The sequence below is a fragment of the Schistocerca cancellata genome, chromosome 3 (assembly GCF_023864275.1).
Source record: "Schistocerca cancellata isolate TAMUIC-IGC-003103 chromosome 3, iqSchCanc2.1, whole genome shotgun sequence".
Classification (NCBI taxonomy): Eukaryota; Metazoa; Arthropoda; class Insecta; order Orthoptera; family Acrididae; genus Schistocerca; species Schistocerca cancellata.
Window position 1 is genome coordinate 1,190,715 of NC_064628.1, and position 18,662 is coordinate 1,209,376.

General features: G+C 39.0%; 1 protein-coding gene across 1 annotated transcript in view; it reads left to right on the forward strand.

The window, feature by feature from the left end:
• Positions 1–18,662, forward strand: part of LOC126176754 (solute carrier family 22 member 7-like) — a 557,899-nt gene that overhangs the window by 274,685 nt on the left and 264,552 nt on the right. The window contains exon 7 of the mRNA XM_049923922.1: positions 3,034–3,255. Coding sequence (XP_049779879.1) covers positions 3,034–3,255 — 222 coding nt within the window. The remainder of the gene's footprint in view (positions 1–3,033; positions 3,256–18,662) is intronic.

Here is an 18,662-nt window from a genome sequence, read left to right on the forward strand (position 1 = left end):
CTTCAGTGGACTGTTCTTCCTCATGCACCCTACAGCCCCGATCTCGCACCGTCGGATTTCCATATGTTTGGCCCAATGAAGGACGCAATCCGTGGGAGGCACTACGCGGATGATGAAGAAGTTATTGATGCAGTACGATTTTGGCTCCGACATCGACCAGTGGAATGGTACAGGCCCTCATTTCAAGGTGGCGTAAGGCCGTAGCATTGAATGGAGATTACGTTGAAAAATAGTGCTGTGTAGCTAAAAGATTGGGGAATAACCTGGTGTATTTCAATGCTGAATAAAACAACCCCTGTTTCAGAAAAAAAATGTGTTGCATTACTTATTGAACTGCCCTCGTAATTTGAAAGAAATATTTATCTTACAAACAGCAGCGTGACCGTAATGCAGTCGCACTATCTAGTCCATATGATTTCAAATATCGTATGTCTGACGTAGGCGTGAGGCGCCTAGGCAACAAGTGTGAAAGTTGTGTTTGACAGGCTAAAACTGCCCTGGAAGAATGTTCCGCCTGCTCCAGGAGGGTTGGGAATCGAGCGTCTCTTACTGGTTCACCGTCCCATCAGATTAAACGCAGTTTGATGGGCGGTGTCCAACCCAGTGAGTGTCTGATTCGATTGTGGGCCTCAGTGAGTATATGTTTGTTCCACACGTCAATTCCGACTGGGGCGTTTACCGATAAGGTTTCCAGTAGCAAAGGCATGCTGCGCTACGTTGAGTACTCTGCTTTTTATTGGCCCTGAGAGGTGCAGACTCCGAGTTCTCGATTTCTCAAGTTCCGTCAGCTCTATTCCACTGTCTTGGTGGCCGTTTGTCGTCCGGTTCTGTCAATCTGTCTATCGGTACAACAGACAAAACATCTGATTATCTTAAACTGTCTGCGACGTTCTGGTAGCATATCAATCACTAGCGCGATGTGTGTGTTCTTCTGATTGCTGAACCTGATCGCTTCGAACCTATTATTATGCACACTGAGGAAAATTGTAGTAATTACCACACCAACAATCTGTCTATCATCACAGGACAAGAGTCACAGTTAACTTTAACAATTTTCATATGACTTTTATAGATCATTTGTTACATAATTCCTATTATACCTTAATGGGTTATTTAGACAACGTAGAACAATCGTTTGTGAAAATGTAACACATATTTATAATACAATACCCACTTCATTCTGTAATATACTTTCTATAATACACATTCTTACTGGAAAATCTTACATGTAGATCTGTGTGGTATTAGTAATAATTTTTCTTCTTCCTCATAGTGAGGGGGGACAACCAACTGGTTTTAACAACCGATTGTCCCGTCTACAATTTTTTGTTCAGTCGTTTCTTTTTCAGTCAAATGAAACAACCAATAATTGAATGTAGTCTCTGCGACCATGTAAGCTGTATCCGTGTTCTCACTCAGTCTCAATGTTTGAATTGTTTCACTTAATGTGAGACAGCTGACTGACAAGTCTCTGATGGTTACATCAGCCATATTAATGTTTTCACTCAGTCTCTGGGTTTGAGAGATTTCATGTGCATACTCTTTCAGTCTTTTCGGTTATACATGAATCACAACTAATTTTGCCAACTTCTTTAGAGAAAAGTAATTTAGCTCAAGGAAAGCTGAAAAAAGTATATTTCTTAAAATGAAGCATTTTTAAAATTTAAGTATTCATTTACTTAAATATGCATTTTTCGTCCTTCTGGTATTAAATATGGATGTTTGGTGGGTTTTAATTGGTTAATGATTGGTGCTACAAGATAAATTTATGCTGAACTAAATGAACAATCACTTTTTTATTTAAATTTACTGAAACTCTATTTCAAAAAATGGCTCTGAGCACTATGGGACTTAACATCTTAGGTCAGCAGTCCCCTAGAACTTAGAACTACTTAAACCTAACTAACCTAAGGACATCACACACATCCATGCCCGAGGCAGGATTCGAACCTGCGACCGTAGCAGTCCCGCGGTTCCGGACTGCAGTGCTTAGAACCGCACGGCCACCGCGGCCGGCAAAACTCTATTTCCTCTGGTTTGCACCAATCACCAATCATCCTATTTTGGTACATGCTGAGGTGACGTGAACATAAAACATATAATGTCAATCGTTGGAAGCTTTTTTTGCCAGAAATATTTGTTGATTTTCTTTGTATTTCTTTAATTAATATAGATTCAGACAATGAATCATTTTTGCAGAGACTTTAAATCTCACTGAGTTTGCCTTGAGGATCATTTTCTAATCAGTCATAAGGTTTATTCCATCCTCACACCACTGAGCATTTCGGAATTCTGAAACCAAATACAGAGTTCACTATTAAGAAAATGCTTCTTCATAAACGTGGAAGAAGAGCCAAACTAATAGTTAGTGAATGCACTCAATAAAAATCAGATGTCGGGACGACAACAATGGTGACGACAAGTGATAACAGAGTGGAGTCAACAGTAAGGGTTAAATAGTGGCATAACAATGGAATGTTCACACTCAAAATGGAATGCATTGTTTTCCAACAACTAACTGAATCCATTCCTTTGATTCAGTTGTTCCCATCACTACTTCCTCATCTGAATATACATTTTATTGCTCAGGAATATCTACTCGGTTTTTCAGAGTTACAAAGATTCAAAGATTGAAGTGCATAGGAATAACGAAAGTTGTAAGGTGAATTGGAATATATATATATATAATATATATATATATATATATATATATATATATATATATATATATAAACATATGTGTGTGTGTCTCATAATGGAACATTCGTTTCCCTATTAAGCTTAATTTTTTCGAGTATGAACATACTAAAATACTAAAGAATATTGTGCACTATCGATAAATTATTGTTAAGCTCGAAATGTAACCATTTAAATGTCTGAATGTATAAGTAAAGTTTTCATTGTGTCTTTTCTTTGTATTAAGCTGACAGCTCTAATATTGTTGTAAAGCTGATAAGTGGACCAATATTCTACTACAACTACAACTACTACTGTGATTAGTACTTACAGGAGACTTGTATTTTTTGGTGACAGTTGGTTCCCCGAGTCTCCACGCTGGCTGGCGTGCAGGGGTCGCGAGCAGGAGGCGCTGGCTGTTCTGCGGCGCATAGCAGCCACCAATGGCTCCACAGTGCCTCCGTTCGCCTTGCAGGTGATCCAGACCGTGGGCAAGAGCAAGACAGACAGGAGGGGCTTCCTTGGCTTATTCTCCAGCTGGAACGTCTTCAGGAACACAGTAATCCTCATTGTTGCCAGGTGACTTACCAAACAATTTTCCAACTCGTCTTTGTTCTACTAGAACCTAGCAGCTTATGGGTGGTGCACATTATCTGCAGCCTCTTCAAATTTCTAGTTCAAGGGGAAGGCGAAGGTGTCACAAAACTTGTGAAACCTTCCTAATTTCCTTCCACTCTATTCGGGACCAAAAATGACCAAAATTATGTTTTGTCACCAGGTGACAACTTCTGACTACAGTGCTGCATGTCTGATGTTTTCTCCAGCATTGTGGCGGTCGTGGAGTTACCAATGCACAAGCAATCTGCACTTTATTTATTGACTGATGCCTCCATACAGCAATACAGTTACCAATGCCATGTTGCGGCCACTGTCACATAGGCAGTGTGTGTAGGTGGAATGCAGAAGCAGCATAACAGCAGCTGACAGTGAAACGTCCCCTTAGAACAATTTATACAAGACTGTGCTTAAACTGACACACAATATTTTTTAGCGCAACGCAATCTGACTTTCAGAAATCCCTACAAAGGAATGGCCCTGACTAACATTAACCTGTACCTTTCACAAATCACTTACCTCACCAAAAATCTTCGTTACTCGAACTACTGCAATACAGCAAGCGCCACTACTGCCAGCTAAATAAAAGATTCAAACTACGGAAGTCACTAACTACTGATAGGGATAGTTAGCAAATGAAAGATTTTAATAGAGAACAAACTATGTATTTACCTTAATAGTGATAATATATATATATCAGTTCATAATATCCAGGATAACAAATTTCAAAACTCCGCCATCTCTCTCCCCACATCCACCATTGCCGGCGGCCCACCTCCAACTGCGCAACGCTACGTGCTGTTCACATCCAGCTGCCGCTGCCCAACACTACAGTGGCAGACAACAATGCAAACCAGCCACAGACTGCACACAGCACAGCCAGTGATTTTCATACAGAGCGCTACGTAACGTTGCCAATAATAAAATATAAACAGCCTACTTACATAGCCCCCGTGCTCCCCACAAAAAATTTTACAAATTGTTTTGGGCAGTGGCCAATAATGATTTGATAGAATTTTTCATAATTACAATAACAAAGATATCAAATGCACACACTTATTGATACAATGCTGGTCCAAAGCTAAAATTTTCTCACAGTCCATAAAGACAGTTCATCCCAGTAAAACTGCCGTTTCTTTTATCAAAGTCTGAGCAGTAAAAGACAATGCACACAGAAGTAGTGGATGTTCATGCAGTATTGAAGAAGTAGCGTTGTCCTTCCAACGGAAAGACAGTGCTGACTCTTGACATGCAGACAGGTAATAGGCCACAACAGAGCAAACCCACCGCAGAGTCAGTCGAAGTTGATGCATATTGGTAGGTAGGTCATCACAGAGTAGACCCACTGTAGTCCTGGTAGAGATTGTGGTATTGGTGGGCCACCAGTGGTGCAGACCCACTGTAGCCCTTGTAGAGATGGCCAGCAGCCATCTGTTGTGACTGTGCGGGTGCACAATCACCATTGAAGAGTCTTGCGGAGAATATAGCAAGTCCATAACCACCACTTGTGCACTCACAAAGTTTTTGGAATTGTCCTTAGAACCAGCAAAGCTGTTATCCAGTCCCTTGCTGAATTATCAACACACGTGCATACACTAACAGTCTCTGCTTCTCACATATTGTCCATATACTATGACCAACAGAAAAGTGTGCAGTGAAATGTAACTAACAAGTTAATAATATGATGAACTGGTATCAATTACAATTTTATAACATAAGAATACAATTACAAAGGTACAAAATACATCATTAAAGAACATAACAATACAGATAACATTTGTAGTACAGGCTTTACAACAGAATAGAAATAAACATATACATCAGTGTTATAGGAATTATGACATGAGTACATACATAAAAGATCAGAATAACTTGCGAAACATCAACTTCACACATGATCATTAAAGCAAAACAGAATAAATAATGTCTAAGCATATTTACAGGGTAAATAACATATTATTAATGCCAATTATATTTGAGGAGAACAGTATTCCTCATCATAGTGAATGTAGCTTAATATTAAAACAAGAAAAACTTCTATGAAACTACACAGAGACAGGAAGAAAACAAATACACAAGGGTACACAAACACATAGTGGGATAACACAAAAGGAAAGGACAGGGTTCGTTTTCAGTGTAACATTTGGTACTGCAGTCCAACTCAAAACTTCATTCCATAGATCGTTCGTCTTATTTCAACCTTTGCTTCCACCAAAAAAATCCTATCCGAGCATGCTTTCTGTATTTTTCTCGTATAACCTCTCAGTGCATTTCTTCAAATTCATCGCAACTCATTCTCTTATATAGTCTACCCCTTCTCAAGCTAACTTAAATCTACTGAGCTCAGATGCTAAACTAAGGGACGAGGCAATGCAGCAGCACAAAACAATTAACGCGAACAGCAATGACAAAAAATTCAAATTCGCAAAGTAAGCAACAATATTACAACTAATATGCAATGAGCAGCAAACAAGAAAAATAAATCGGTAATAAACTGGCTTAGCAGAGTAACACAAAGTCAAATTCAGTAACACTATGCCTGGCAAACAGCAGTAACTTATACCTAAACATGACATAGCTCAAGCAGAAAAAATATTACAGTAAAAACAACGATGCAGATAAGGGAAATGTATATTCACATCTTAATGTCTATGTAATTAAAGTGGTGCATCACAATTTATTCTACGAAAAATATTACCAAGTAGTTGAAAAGAAAATTATGTATGCAAGTCCTGTGAAGGGAAATGTCTTTTTGTGCTCCTTCTTTTTTTTTAAGTTATTGTTTACTGGATCTGTAGGCAAAAAATATCTATATTAGTACATTCATAAAATTTTATTTTAAACAATGCTGCAGTGCAGCTAGAAACTAGATATTAAAGAAAATGAGCAAATAAATACATAAAGCAAGCCATATGGCATTTCTCTCAACTAGAAAGACAGTAGTCATAATCAGGTGTATAGACATAAAAATATTTCTCGTCATTTCATTCGGCATTTCAGTAAATATCATAAATTAAGAGCTCCACAGTGTTATCATGTTTTCAGGTTTGAGGGTGTCGTATTTACGATGCTTTCTACAAAGGAATGTCAACAGCGAGGATAATGGCCTCCCTTTTTTTTTCTACCTGTGCCTCTGGAAAGGGACACCCTAATGGCTTTTTCTCCAGGCATCTGACAGAGCTGGGTGCCCACGATGCATTACGTGCAGGTGGTCACTTAACTTTCTTACAGAAATATTTACGATAGCAGTTTCCGCTACAGTGCCAGTCTCATATACAAAATTTCATGAGTCAAGAATTTGCGTTGCAAATGTGTAGAAACAAAATCTTATGAATATAACCGTGTCCAAAAAATTTTTGCCGGCATTGTGATACATTCACGCATTTACACACATTTCATAACTCTTAAAGTACGATTCTTGGTTTCCAACAACCTTTTTCACAAACCAGAGTCCCTAAACACTACTCATTATTCCTTACCTTATTCGTCAACACTTCTTCAATATTTCATCATAACAGATACTTAGCTTAATGAAATAACTCGTATAGCATCAGCTTATTGATCATAAACATACCGCAACAGCATAATACACATAGTCATCGTAATAATAACATCATAACACCTCAGTCAACTCTCACAATCGTCGTAGCTTCCTCCAATAATTAAAAAAAAAATTCTCTGCTCATGTCAAAAGTGTCATCTGCCTCAAACGTACTTTAAAAATCGTGATCCCATACCAAATATATCATTCAAAGCTCTCATAATACCACAATGGGTCCGAAAAAATATGAACAGTTCACAAAGTACAGACAAAATACAATTTCTTAAGTGTGAAGTTACCCAATGGTGTAATTACATAAACATCTGGCACTGATGTAGTAAAATAAATGTTTGTCTCTCTCAGTTAAATGATCAGATAGCTGTGTAATTTGTGTTAGAGAAATATGGTACCGATGTGTAAAGTTGTATAAGCAAATACCATATTAGCTAGGGCTCCTTGTGCTTGCCAAACACATGGTACACAAAGTAGGCGTTTACCCCCCTGAGGATTATTGTAATTATACCCTCAGGTGTTACAGATTACAGCAATGGAATGAAATGTATCACGGAAAACCTTTGTATCATTGTACTTCAAATATCTTTAAAAATAAATGTTTGAAGTACAAAATCAATCACTCCAATACGTGTCCTGTAGCGCTAAATGTGCGTCTTGTTGTAAGATAATCTCTGTGGAAGTGTCGTAGTTATTGTCCTCCGAAAGCTAAGTTCTGCAGAAGTCAATGTACTTACCTCATGATAAACAAAAGTGAAATGCTTTGCGTATAGATATCTTAGTTATTACGCTTATTGTTGTGATGAAGAAATTACTGTGCTGTAACGTATTGTTGTGCTATGGAAAAGGCTGTCTCATTGTAGCTATACCACAAAAGTTACTATTAAACATGATTTACTTTCCAGAAGAATTCAGGAAAACTGTGCAGATATAAAACAGATACACTGCAAAAGCAACATTGTAAATTGTCACTCATTAGTAACGTCGTGATATAATCTTGTAGCTGTCACATAAACTAACCACTGTGTCATCTGGTATCTCTCAGAAAGTACTTCAATTCAGAATGTATTTTCAAGTACACCAAAATGTTGCATTAAAATTTCATTAGCAGTACTGGTAAATGTTCTAAGTATGTGAGCCTTATAGTCGTTACGTAATCGTGCAACTAACAAGCAAGAATGTACACACACAATAACACTGTGTCGTCTGTTCGCAATAACAATGCATTCGTAATTTCTGTTTAAATAAGTTCTCTTGGTTCTTGAGTGGATATTGAACTTCAAAACATTGTTGCATGTTAACAGTTTCTCAGTGTGACAAATTGTACAAGTAGCGTGAAGTGAAAATTGCAAAGACTAAGTTAAAAAGCAGATTATCTGTCAATAAATGGTTTTACATGTGAAATGTGGTGTAAACCTTTGCTCTTCTCAGTACGCAGAGTTTCAACTTGAATGCAATTATCATGCGGTATTCGTCCGTAAAGAATACTGGAATTTTGCTCAAGGTTAGCATCAATGTTATTTTTCCCTGAGCCAGCAGGCGCAAGTGGCTGCCTGCGGTGCGAGTCATTGTCTGTTTCTTTGTTGGCGCGCATCGTTATTGGGATTAGGAGACCTAACTTCTACAAATTCGCCTTGCCGAGAGGGCCCAGCTCTGTTTGAATCCCGCCAGTTCTGATGAAATTCAGGTCTGTCGTTATGATTATATCGTCTGTCGTCATGTCGGTAGATTCCATAGTTTCTTCCTTGTCGGTTAAGTGGTGGAGAATTTCTCCCTGAATTATCACTGCACAGTGAACCGTTGCGTCTGAAGTTATTCTGTCTCCCGTGATAATAATAGTTCTGGTTGCCAAATTGTCTGTTTCTATGATTGTCTCTGTCATATTCATTACTACGGGAATGCGATCTTTCTCTGTAACTATTACTTTGCCAGTGGTTGTCATACGGGTGGTGTCTGTTTTGGTCACGATTTACGTTGTAAGAATAGGCTTGTCGTGGCCAGTTATCGTTTCTGTCGTTACGGAATTGTGACGGATGTGACCTGTAGTGATTGTTTTCCCATTTTCGCATCCCGCGACTGTCTGTGTCAATTTCCAGTTCTTGTAACAGTCCCTGAAAAGCTTCAATGTCGTCTTTGCAACGTCCTGCCAAAATAATATGTCGTAAATGTTCAGGTAATTTGATTGAGCAAATGCGTATGAGTTCTGAGGGGCTGTATGGGTTTGACAGGTACTGATTCTTGTGCAGCATGTCTTCAAAATATTTCACAAGACTGGAAAATTCAGATTGTTCGAAATTTTTCATCATTATGATGCTATGTTTTACTCGGTCTTGTGTAGCTTGAGACCAATATGCTGAGAGGAACGCATGGTAAAATTCTCCTTCACTGTGACAATAGTGAATGACCGATCGCATTCTTACAGCTGGTTCATTCTCCAAGTAGCCACACATAAATTCTAACCTGTGCTACAATGACCAATTGGGAGGAAAACAATGAGAGAATTGATGGAGCCACGCTTGTGGATGAATGTCGTTGGCAGAATTCTTAAACGTTTTGAATTTACGTGTAGTAATGAACAGCTTATAGTCAAAATCATCGTGTCGGCGAGTAGCATATCGGTCATTGTTATGTCGTGTCAGCGGTTCCATCTCAAAATTCGGTGTACCTTGCCAATTTCTTTCATAATTTCCGAAGTGCCCTGAGTTATTATTTTGTGGCTGTTCCGTATTTCTATGTCCCTCTTCCCGTATTGGAGCGCGAGTGGCCTCTGAAATACGTAATTCTTGTATTACCTGTGTCAGCTGATCTTGTACTTCCCGGATTTCTCTTTGGTGTTGCGTATTAATTTGATTCTGATTTTGTTTGAATTTCCTAATTTGTTCACACTCTTCTGTGTCAGTGATGGCTACAGTTCATGTGTCATTCAGATCATCATCTACCTTTGCAGATAAGTTAGTGAACTGATCCGAAAGTTCGGCTACTTTCTCCGATAGTGTACTTATTTCCTCAGTGTGTTTTTCTGAACCAAGTTTCAGAGTGTCAATTTGTGTTGAAATTGTATCTACTGTGTCCTTTAAGTTTTCTTGAGTTTTTGCAAGTTGCGTAACCGAATCGGTAGATGCAACTGAGTCAATTTTAGCTTGCAAGGTGTCGTGATTTTCATGAACAATAGTTTGCAGTTCTTTTATGGCTGCTTCATGATTCTGTAATGCATTTTCATGACGCGAAAAAATAGGTTGGAAATGCTCACAAATTTGTGTTTTTACGTCATTACAGACTTTCTGACATTTCGAGTCAATGTTATGTAACTCAGCAGTTAAATCTTCACGTGTTTGTTCGAGAGTTTGTTCCAATGAGTCTAACTTTTGAAGCTTTTGCTGTGTTTGTCTCTGATTTTGTTCCATTGTGTGTAACTGTTGCTGTGTTTGTCTCTGGTGTTGTTCCATTGTGTGTAACTGTTGCTGTGTTTGTCTCTGGTGTTGTTCCATTGTGTGTAACTGTTGCTGTGTTTGTCTCTGGTGTTGTTCCATTGTGTCTAACTGTTGCTGTGTTTGTCTCTGATTTTGTTCCATTGTGTCTAACTTTTGAAGCTTTTGTCCCATTTGTTGCATTAATTGTAATAACAATGCACTGGTGTCTGAAACATGTTCCTCAGTGCTTTTCGGCAGTGAATTTGCACCGGCAACATTCACATTTTGACAAGCGGAAAATGTGTCTTGACTCATTTGAGAAAACGGTGAGAACCCAAAACCTGAGTCTACAGTATTTGCAATATTGTGTTCCGTCATTCCCAATTCCTGAGGCGAGCTGTTGCCGACCGATCGATCGATAATGCTTCCCCGTTTACTACCTGTTTCACTGTCTACACCATTATTTGACGCCCGCTCCATTTCCCTATGCACAGTTACCAAATTACTACTTTGAATATTAGTTAATTCATTACATGGTGGCGTTAACACACTGCTTTCGTCTTCACTGTCATTTCTCAGTGTACTTTGGAGCCTAGTGTTACGTTTTCCACACGCCATTATTGTCACAATATTTCACACGAGAACACAGAAAAACACAATTTGAAGAGCAAAAATAGGGGAACACATTAACATAGCACTGAAAATAATATCTAGTTAATTGCAAGCGTAGCTGCGAAATACTTGGTGCAAATCTACATGCATGCCACAACTGTTTTACTGTACAACAGTGAAAGGCTGCAACTACACAGGAGATTCTCTCTACAATTACGCGCTAGCAATAAACAAAATCTACACTAATTACACAAAGTACAAGAAAAAATCAGAAGATTCCGGTGAGGTATCCTCGGCTAAGGGTCGACATATGAAACGTCCCCTTAGAACAATTTATACAAGACTGTGCTTAAACTGACACACAATATTTTTTAGCGCAACGCAATCTGACTTTCAGAAATCCCTACAAAGGAATGGCCCTGACTAACATTAACCTGTACCTTTCACAAATCACTTACCTCACCAAAAATCTTCGTTACTCGAACTACTGCAATACAGCGAGCGCCACTACTGCCAGCTAAATAAAAGATTCAAACTACGGAAGTCACTAACTACTGATAGGGATAGTTAGCAAATGAAAGATTTTAATAGAGAACAAACAATGTATTTACCTTAATAGTCATAATATATATATAGCAGTTCATAATATCCAGTATAACAAATTTCAAAACTCCGCCATCTCTCTCCCCACATCCACCACTGCCGGCGGCCCACCTCCAACTGCGCAACGCTACGCGCTGTTCACATCCAGCTGCCGCTGCCCAACACTACAATGGCAGACAACAATGTAAACCAGCCACAGACTGCACACAGCACAGCCAGTGATTTTCATACAGAGCGCTACGTAACGTTGCCAATAAGAAAATATAAACAGCCTACTTACAACAGCGCTGTATGTGATGTGTCAGCTTATAACGTATCTATACTTTACTGTGCATGTAAGGTTTCTATCGTGTCCACCCATTCGTCTAATACAGGGTGCCTAGGAAGCTGTTTTCTCGGATACCTAGACATCAACTGAAGCAAATCTTATTAATGGAGTTTACTACAGTAAATTAAATTGACAGTACTTAACTTTGCCTTTGTCACAAAGAGGTGCAGCAAGCAATTGGCGACACGTATATATATATCGAAGGACATTGATTATTTGCAACTCCCAAGCAAGCAATTTGTGTAGATCACAAGTCACGGCTAATCGTTTGGATCACGGCCCGTCTTCTAGTGAGGCTGTGGCTATGCAGAGTCTCGCTTATACTCTCTTCATGTGGGGGCTGCTCCTGTCACTGTGTCACGCTAGTGAGCATGCTATGGCTGATGTCGTCTCACAGTCCTCTCTGTTGTATCATTCTAGACTGACGTGCTGGTGCTTGATGTTACACTAGATCAGTTTTAATTCTGACATACGCATATAAGATTCCACTGTTGGTGGAAACGAGGTATTAAATTCGATGATTAATGCTTAGCGATTGAGTACAGACGGGTACAATCTGATTGCTATTGCAAGAGTATTTATTACTATGTAAACAATGATCGAAATGTAAAAAAATGGTAATAAATAAAAATATCTTTGTAGTTAGCCATAATTTTAAATCCTATAATATGGTTTGAATGCATTTAAATTACAGAATAAAACGGTCGTCAGCTCCAAAAATGAGCAAAATTTTAGTAAATGAGTGTAACGTCATTGAAATCACCTGAATATTGTGTGTCGAATGTCTATTGAATCATATTGTAACAAAACTATTTTCATTTTGGTTCATCTCTGTGAGGTTTGCTGTGCAGAATACAACGAAAATCCTACTATATTCGCACCACACACCACAGGAAACAACTATGTCTAATTAGACTAATACCTACTCAATACAAATGCAGATAAATGACAATAATTTCATCTCTACTCACAAATGTATATATAAATCTATCGTTAGTGTGGTCATCACAAGATAAATCTCTAAAGAAATCTTTTTCTCATTTGTTACAAATTGTGTTTCCTGCTTTTGAGCGTCTGTTATTCCCACAGTTCATAGAATGCTCCATATCTAGGTCATATTAATACACTGTACAATATTCTAAACACTAATACTTCTCACACTATAAAGGATAACTATGTCTCAGTTCTTACATGCAATTCATCCCTTAAATATGGTTAAGTCTTTTGTCATCATGAAAACCCATAATCCAGAATAGAAACAAATATAGTAAATAAAAGACAACAACTGACACTTGAACACCAGTTCTCAATATCTTTATTCTCCAAACGCACATAATAACCAAAATCATCCATACACACTTATGTTTGTGGCTGTCTAGGCCCTACTTCATCGTCCTGATTACTTCTCTCCTTCAGATTGCCCCAATCTTCACATGGATAGTAGCTCTTTATATTTTCAATATTTTCCTTGCCATGCACTCCGTCGGTTTGAGCATATTCCAACTCCACAGTATTGTGGTGTTCGATCTTGATAATTTTATATGGTACCTCATATACATGGTTAAATTTATGTATTTCAGAATCTGTCTTCTTGGATTTAGCATGCACTTTCACCAACACTAGGTTTCCTACCCTGTAGCTTACAGGTTTCATGTCTTTCCTGTCTCCTTTTAACTTTCTCTCTCATGTTTCATTTCTACTAGTTCAAGTTTCCTTTCCCAAATCAGGCTATCTTCTTGTGGATATTCCATCAACTCACGAAAAACAGTCAGGTTCCTGATTAAGTAAGATTTCGCATGGTGCAAATCCTTTCGAATCATGTGTTAGGTGGTTCCAAATACACTCGAATTCTTCTAGGTATTCCTTCCAAGTACCGTGTTTCTTGTCACAATAGGTCAGAGACAAACGATTTAACTCCATCATCCGTTCGGCCTGGTTCGAAACCAGTTTGTATCTACAAATGGCGATCTGTTCTATTTGATGCCTATTCAACATTTCCCTCCACTTCTTGGATCGGAATTGGGATCCATTATCACTTCGGATTCGTTTCAGTGTACATGCATTGCTAAAGCGATCTTTTTCAAACTTATAAATGATGACCTTGCTGGTTGCTTTCTTTAATGGATAAAACTTCACAAATTTAGATACTAATTTTTCTGCAACTAGAATTTGGGCGTAATTTTTTTGCCACAGGCAAGGGACTGAACAGGTCCACTGCCACGATGTCTCTAATTGATTCTGGTATGGCTGGATGCATGTAACCTTTATGTTGAACAGTGGCAGTTTTAGTTTTCTGACAGGTGTCACAAGTGCTCAGCAACTTGTGTTTATGCGTATATGTTGAAGATGCTGTCCAATTTCCGTTTTTTCAAGGCGTTTCTTAGGTCCATAATGGGCATTGCTATAATGTGTGTACCAGATTAACTTGTCTATTATATTCTCTGGTATACATAGTCTCCAGCTCTCTTTTCTCTTGTACAGTATTCCCTGGTGGATATAACAGTATATCCTAATCTTTTCTTTACCAGCACATCTATACTTATTCTTGATTAATTTCAGTTTTTCGTCCTGGTTCTGCTCTCTGCGTGTGTTCCTTAAGAACCTCTTCACAAAATCTTCATGCTGTACTCCCTTCATTAAATTTACCTGAACTTCTCCGTCTTCTGGTCCTCTCACACCTGTTCCCCAAGAATCGAGTGGCTGCCTTGATAATGCATCAGGTACAGTACATGACTTACCTGGCTGGCTTGTATATCACTTTGCATTCATGATCTTGCAATGCAATTTTATCAACCAGCTGTGTTTCAGTTTTCTTGTGGTTAAGAATGTTAGGGCTTTGTGGACCGTGACCACCTTTACATGTCATCCTGTTAGATAATAACGAAATCGCTTGAAAGCCCACACAATAGACAGTGCCCCTTCCTCCATAATGCTGTATCTCCTTTGCCATGCATTCAAGCTTCTGCTTTATAACCTTGCTCTCTCCTTCTTTCTCTATCTGGTTTAAATGTATGCCTAGTCCATAATCTGAGCTACCCACTCTCAAATAAAAGTCTCTAGAGAAATCAGGATGGCATAATATATCTGCGTTACACAATGCTTCTTTAATCCTTTCAAATTCTTCTTGACATTCATCATTCCAATGCCAGGTCATTTTGGCTTTAGTATGTGTTCTCAAATGGTTCAAATGGCTCTGAGCACTATGGGACTCAACTTCTGAGGTCATTAGTCCCCTAGAACTTAGAACTAGTTAAACCTAACTAACCTAAGGGCATCACACACATCCATGCCCGAGGCAGCATTCGAACCTGCGACCGTACCGGTCGCACGGTTCCAGACTGTAGCGCCTAGAACCGCTCGGCCACACCGGCCGGCAAGTGTTCTCAATTTTGGGGCAGTGAGTACAGGTTCTTTCAGGAAGTTTCGATAGAGCTCACAGACGCAGAAGAATGCTCTCAGTTGCCTTTTTTTAAGGTCTGGAAATTGCCTAACTGTCTCGAGTTTACTTGGATCAGGATAAATACCCTCTTCCGTAATTATAAAGCCAAGAATTTTATCTGGCATTTACCAAATTCTGACTTACCCACGTTTGCTGTTACCCCAGCTTTCTCAAACGTCTGCAAGACTCCTGCAAGTGTCTCTGAATGTTCTTCCCATGTCTCAGTTGCAATTAATATATGATCTACGTTAACAGTAAACTTCTTAAGTAATTCTTCACCCAAAATATTGTCCAATGCTCTAACAAATTCCAAGACCGATACATTAAGCCCAAATGGCTTGGAATGTATACCTCAGAGAAAGACTGGATAGTGAAGGGGGAGGCGTGTTTATAGCGATAAGAAGTGCAATAGTATTAAAGGAAATTGACGGAGGTCTGAAATGTGAAATACTTTGGGTAAAGGTAACGGTTAAAGCAGGCTCAAACATGGCAATTCGATGTCTCTATAGGCCCTCTGGATCAGCAGCTGTTGTGGCAGAACACCTGAAGGAAAATTTGGAAAATATTTCGAGTAGATTTCCCGACCATGTTATAGTTTTGTGTGGAGATTTTAATTTACCAGATATACACTAGGAGACTAAAACGTTTATAACAGGTGGCAGGGATAAAGAATCCAGTGAAATTTTTTTAAGTGCATTATCTGAATACTACCTTGAGCAGTTAAACAGAGAACCGACTCGTGCCGATAACATATTAGACCTTCTGGTGACAAACAGATACAAACTATTAGTAACAGTTAATGCAGATCAGGGAAACAGCGATCACATACCGGTTTCAGCATCGGTGATTTCAGCTATAAATAGAGCTATTAAAAAAGGTAGGAAGATTTTTCTATTTAGCAAAAGTGACAAAAAGCAGATTTCAGAGTACTTGATGGCTCAACACACAAGTTCTATCTCAAGTACAGATGTACAGATAGTGCTGAGGATCAGTGGACAAAGTTCAAAACCATCGTACAATATGCATTAGATGAGTATGTGCCAAGCAAGCTCGTAAGCGATGGAAAAGAGTCACCATGGTACAACAACCGAGTTAGAAAAATGCTGCGTAAGAAAAGGGAACTTCACAGCAAACATAAAGGTAGCCAAAGCCTTGCAGACAAACGAAAATTACACGAAGCAAGATGTAGTGTGAGGAGGGTTATGTGAGAGGCGTTCAACGAATTCAAAAGTAAAGTTCTATGTACTGACTTGGCAGAAAATCCTACGAAATTTTGGTCTTACGTCAAAGCGGTAGGTGGATCAAAACAAAATGTCCAGACACTCTGTGACCAAAATGGTACTGAAACAGAGGATGACAGACTAAAGGCCGAAATACTAAATGTCTTTTTCCAAAGCCGTTTCACAGAGGAAGACTGCACTGTAGTTCCTACTCTAGATTGTCACACAAATGACAGAATGATAGATACCGAAATAGATGAAAGATGGATAGAAAAACAATTAAAATCGCTCAAAAGAGGAAAGGACGCTGGACCTGATGGGATACCAGTTTGATTTTACACAGAGTACGCGAAGGAACTTGCCCCCCTTCTTGCAGTGGTGTACCGTAGGTCTCTAGAAGAGCATAGCGTTCCAAAAGATTGGAAAAGGGCATAGGTCAACCCCGTTTTCAAGAAGGGACGTCGAACAGATGTGCAGAACTATAGACCTATACCTCTAACGTCGATTAGTTGTAGAATTTTGGAACACGTATTATGTTAGAGTATAATGACTTTTCTGGAGACTAGAAATCTACTCTGTAGGAATCAGCATGGGTTTCGAAAAAGACGATCGTGTGAAACTCAGCTCGCGCTATTCGTCCACGAGACTCAGAGGGCCATAGACATGGGTTCCCAGGTAGATGCCGTGTTTCTTGACTTCTGCAAGGCGTTTGATACAGTTCCCCACAGTCATTTAATGAACAAAGTAAGAGCATATGGTCTATCAGACCAATTGTACGATTGGATTGAAGAGTTCCTAGATAACAGGATGCAGCATGTCTTTCTCAATGGAGAGAAGTCTTCTGAAATAAGAGTGATTTCAGGTGTGCCAAAGGGGAATGTCGTAGGACTGTTGCTATTTACAACATATATAAATTACCATGTGAATAACATCAGAAGTTCACCAAGGCTTTTGCCGATGATGCTGTAGTATATTAAGAGGTTGTAACAATGAAAAATTGTGTTGAAGTTCTGGAGGATCTGCAACAAACTGACGCATGGTGCAGGTAATGGCAATTGAATCTAAATGTAGACAAGTGTAATGTCCTGCAAATACATAGAAAGAAAGATCCCTTATCATTTAGCTACAATATAGCAGATCAGCAACTGGAAGCAGTTAATTATATAAATTATCTGGGAGTAGGCATTAGGAGTGATTTAAAATGGAATGACCATTTAAAATTAATCGTCAGTAAAGTAGATGCCAGACTGAGATTCATTGGAAGAATCCTAAGGAAATGCAATCCGAAAACAAAGGAAGTAGGTTACAGTACACTTGTTCGCCCACTGGTTGGATACTGCTCACTGGTGTGGGATCTGTACCAGATAGGGTTGATAGAAGAGATAGAAAAGATCCAAAGGAGAGCAGCACGCTTCGTTACAGGATCATTTAGTAATCGTGATAGCATTACGGAGATAATAGATAAATTCCAGTGGAAGACTCTGCAAGAGAGACGCTCAGTAGCTTGGTACAGGCTTTTGTTGAAGTTTCGAGAACATACCTTCACCGAGGAGTCAAGCAGTATATTGCTCCCTCCTGCGTATATCTCGCAAAGAGACCATGAGGATAAAATCAGAGAGATCAGAGCCCACACAGAGGCATACTGACAATCTTTCTATCCATGAACACTACGAGACGGGAATAGAAGGGAGAACCGATAGAGGTACTCAAGGTACCCTCCGCCACACACCGTCAGGTGGCTTGCGGAGTATGGATGTAGATGTAGATGGCAATACTCTAAAATGATAACTTCTGCCAGCTTACATGAAAGCAGTATACTGACATGACTCAGAGGTCAGAGGTATTTGCCAGTATCCTGTGGGCAAGTCAATGCTACTAAGTATCTTTGCACCCCGAAACCTTTGAATTAATTCTTCTATCGTTTTTGGCTTGTCTTGATCTGGTTCAATGATTTTATTTACTGTACATGCATCCAAAACTATTCTCACTTTTCCATGTTTCTTGTTTACCACAAATAATGGACTGTTGTATTGGTCTTGGTTCTCTCAATAACCCCAAGGTCAACGATTCTTTGTATTTCCTCTTCTACTGCTTGCCATTTAGCGTGAGGGATGGAGTATTGTTTTGAAAGGCTTGTGTTCCTTAATTTTCAATTTACATTCTACCTCTTTCATGATTCCTGGCTGCTGAGAGAAAACTTTGCTGT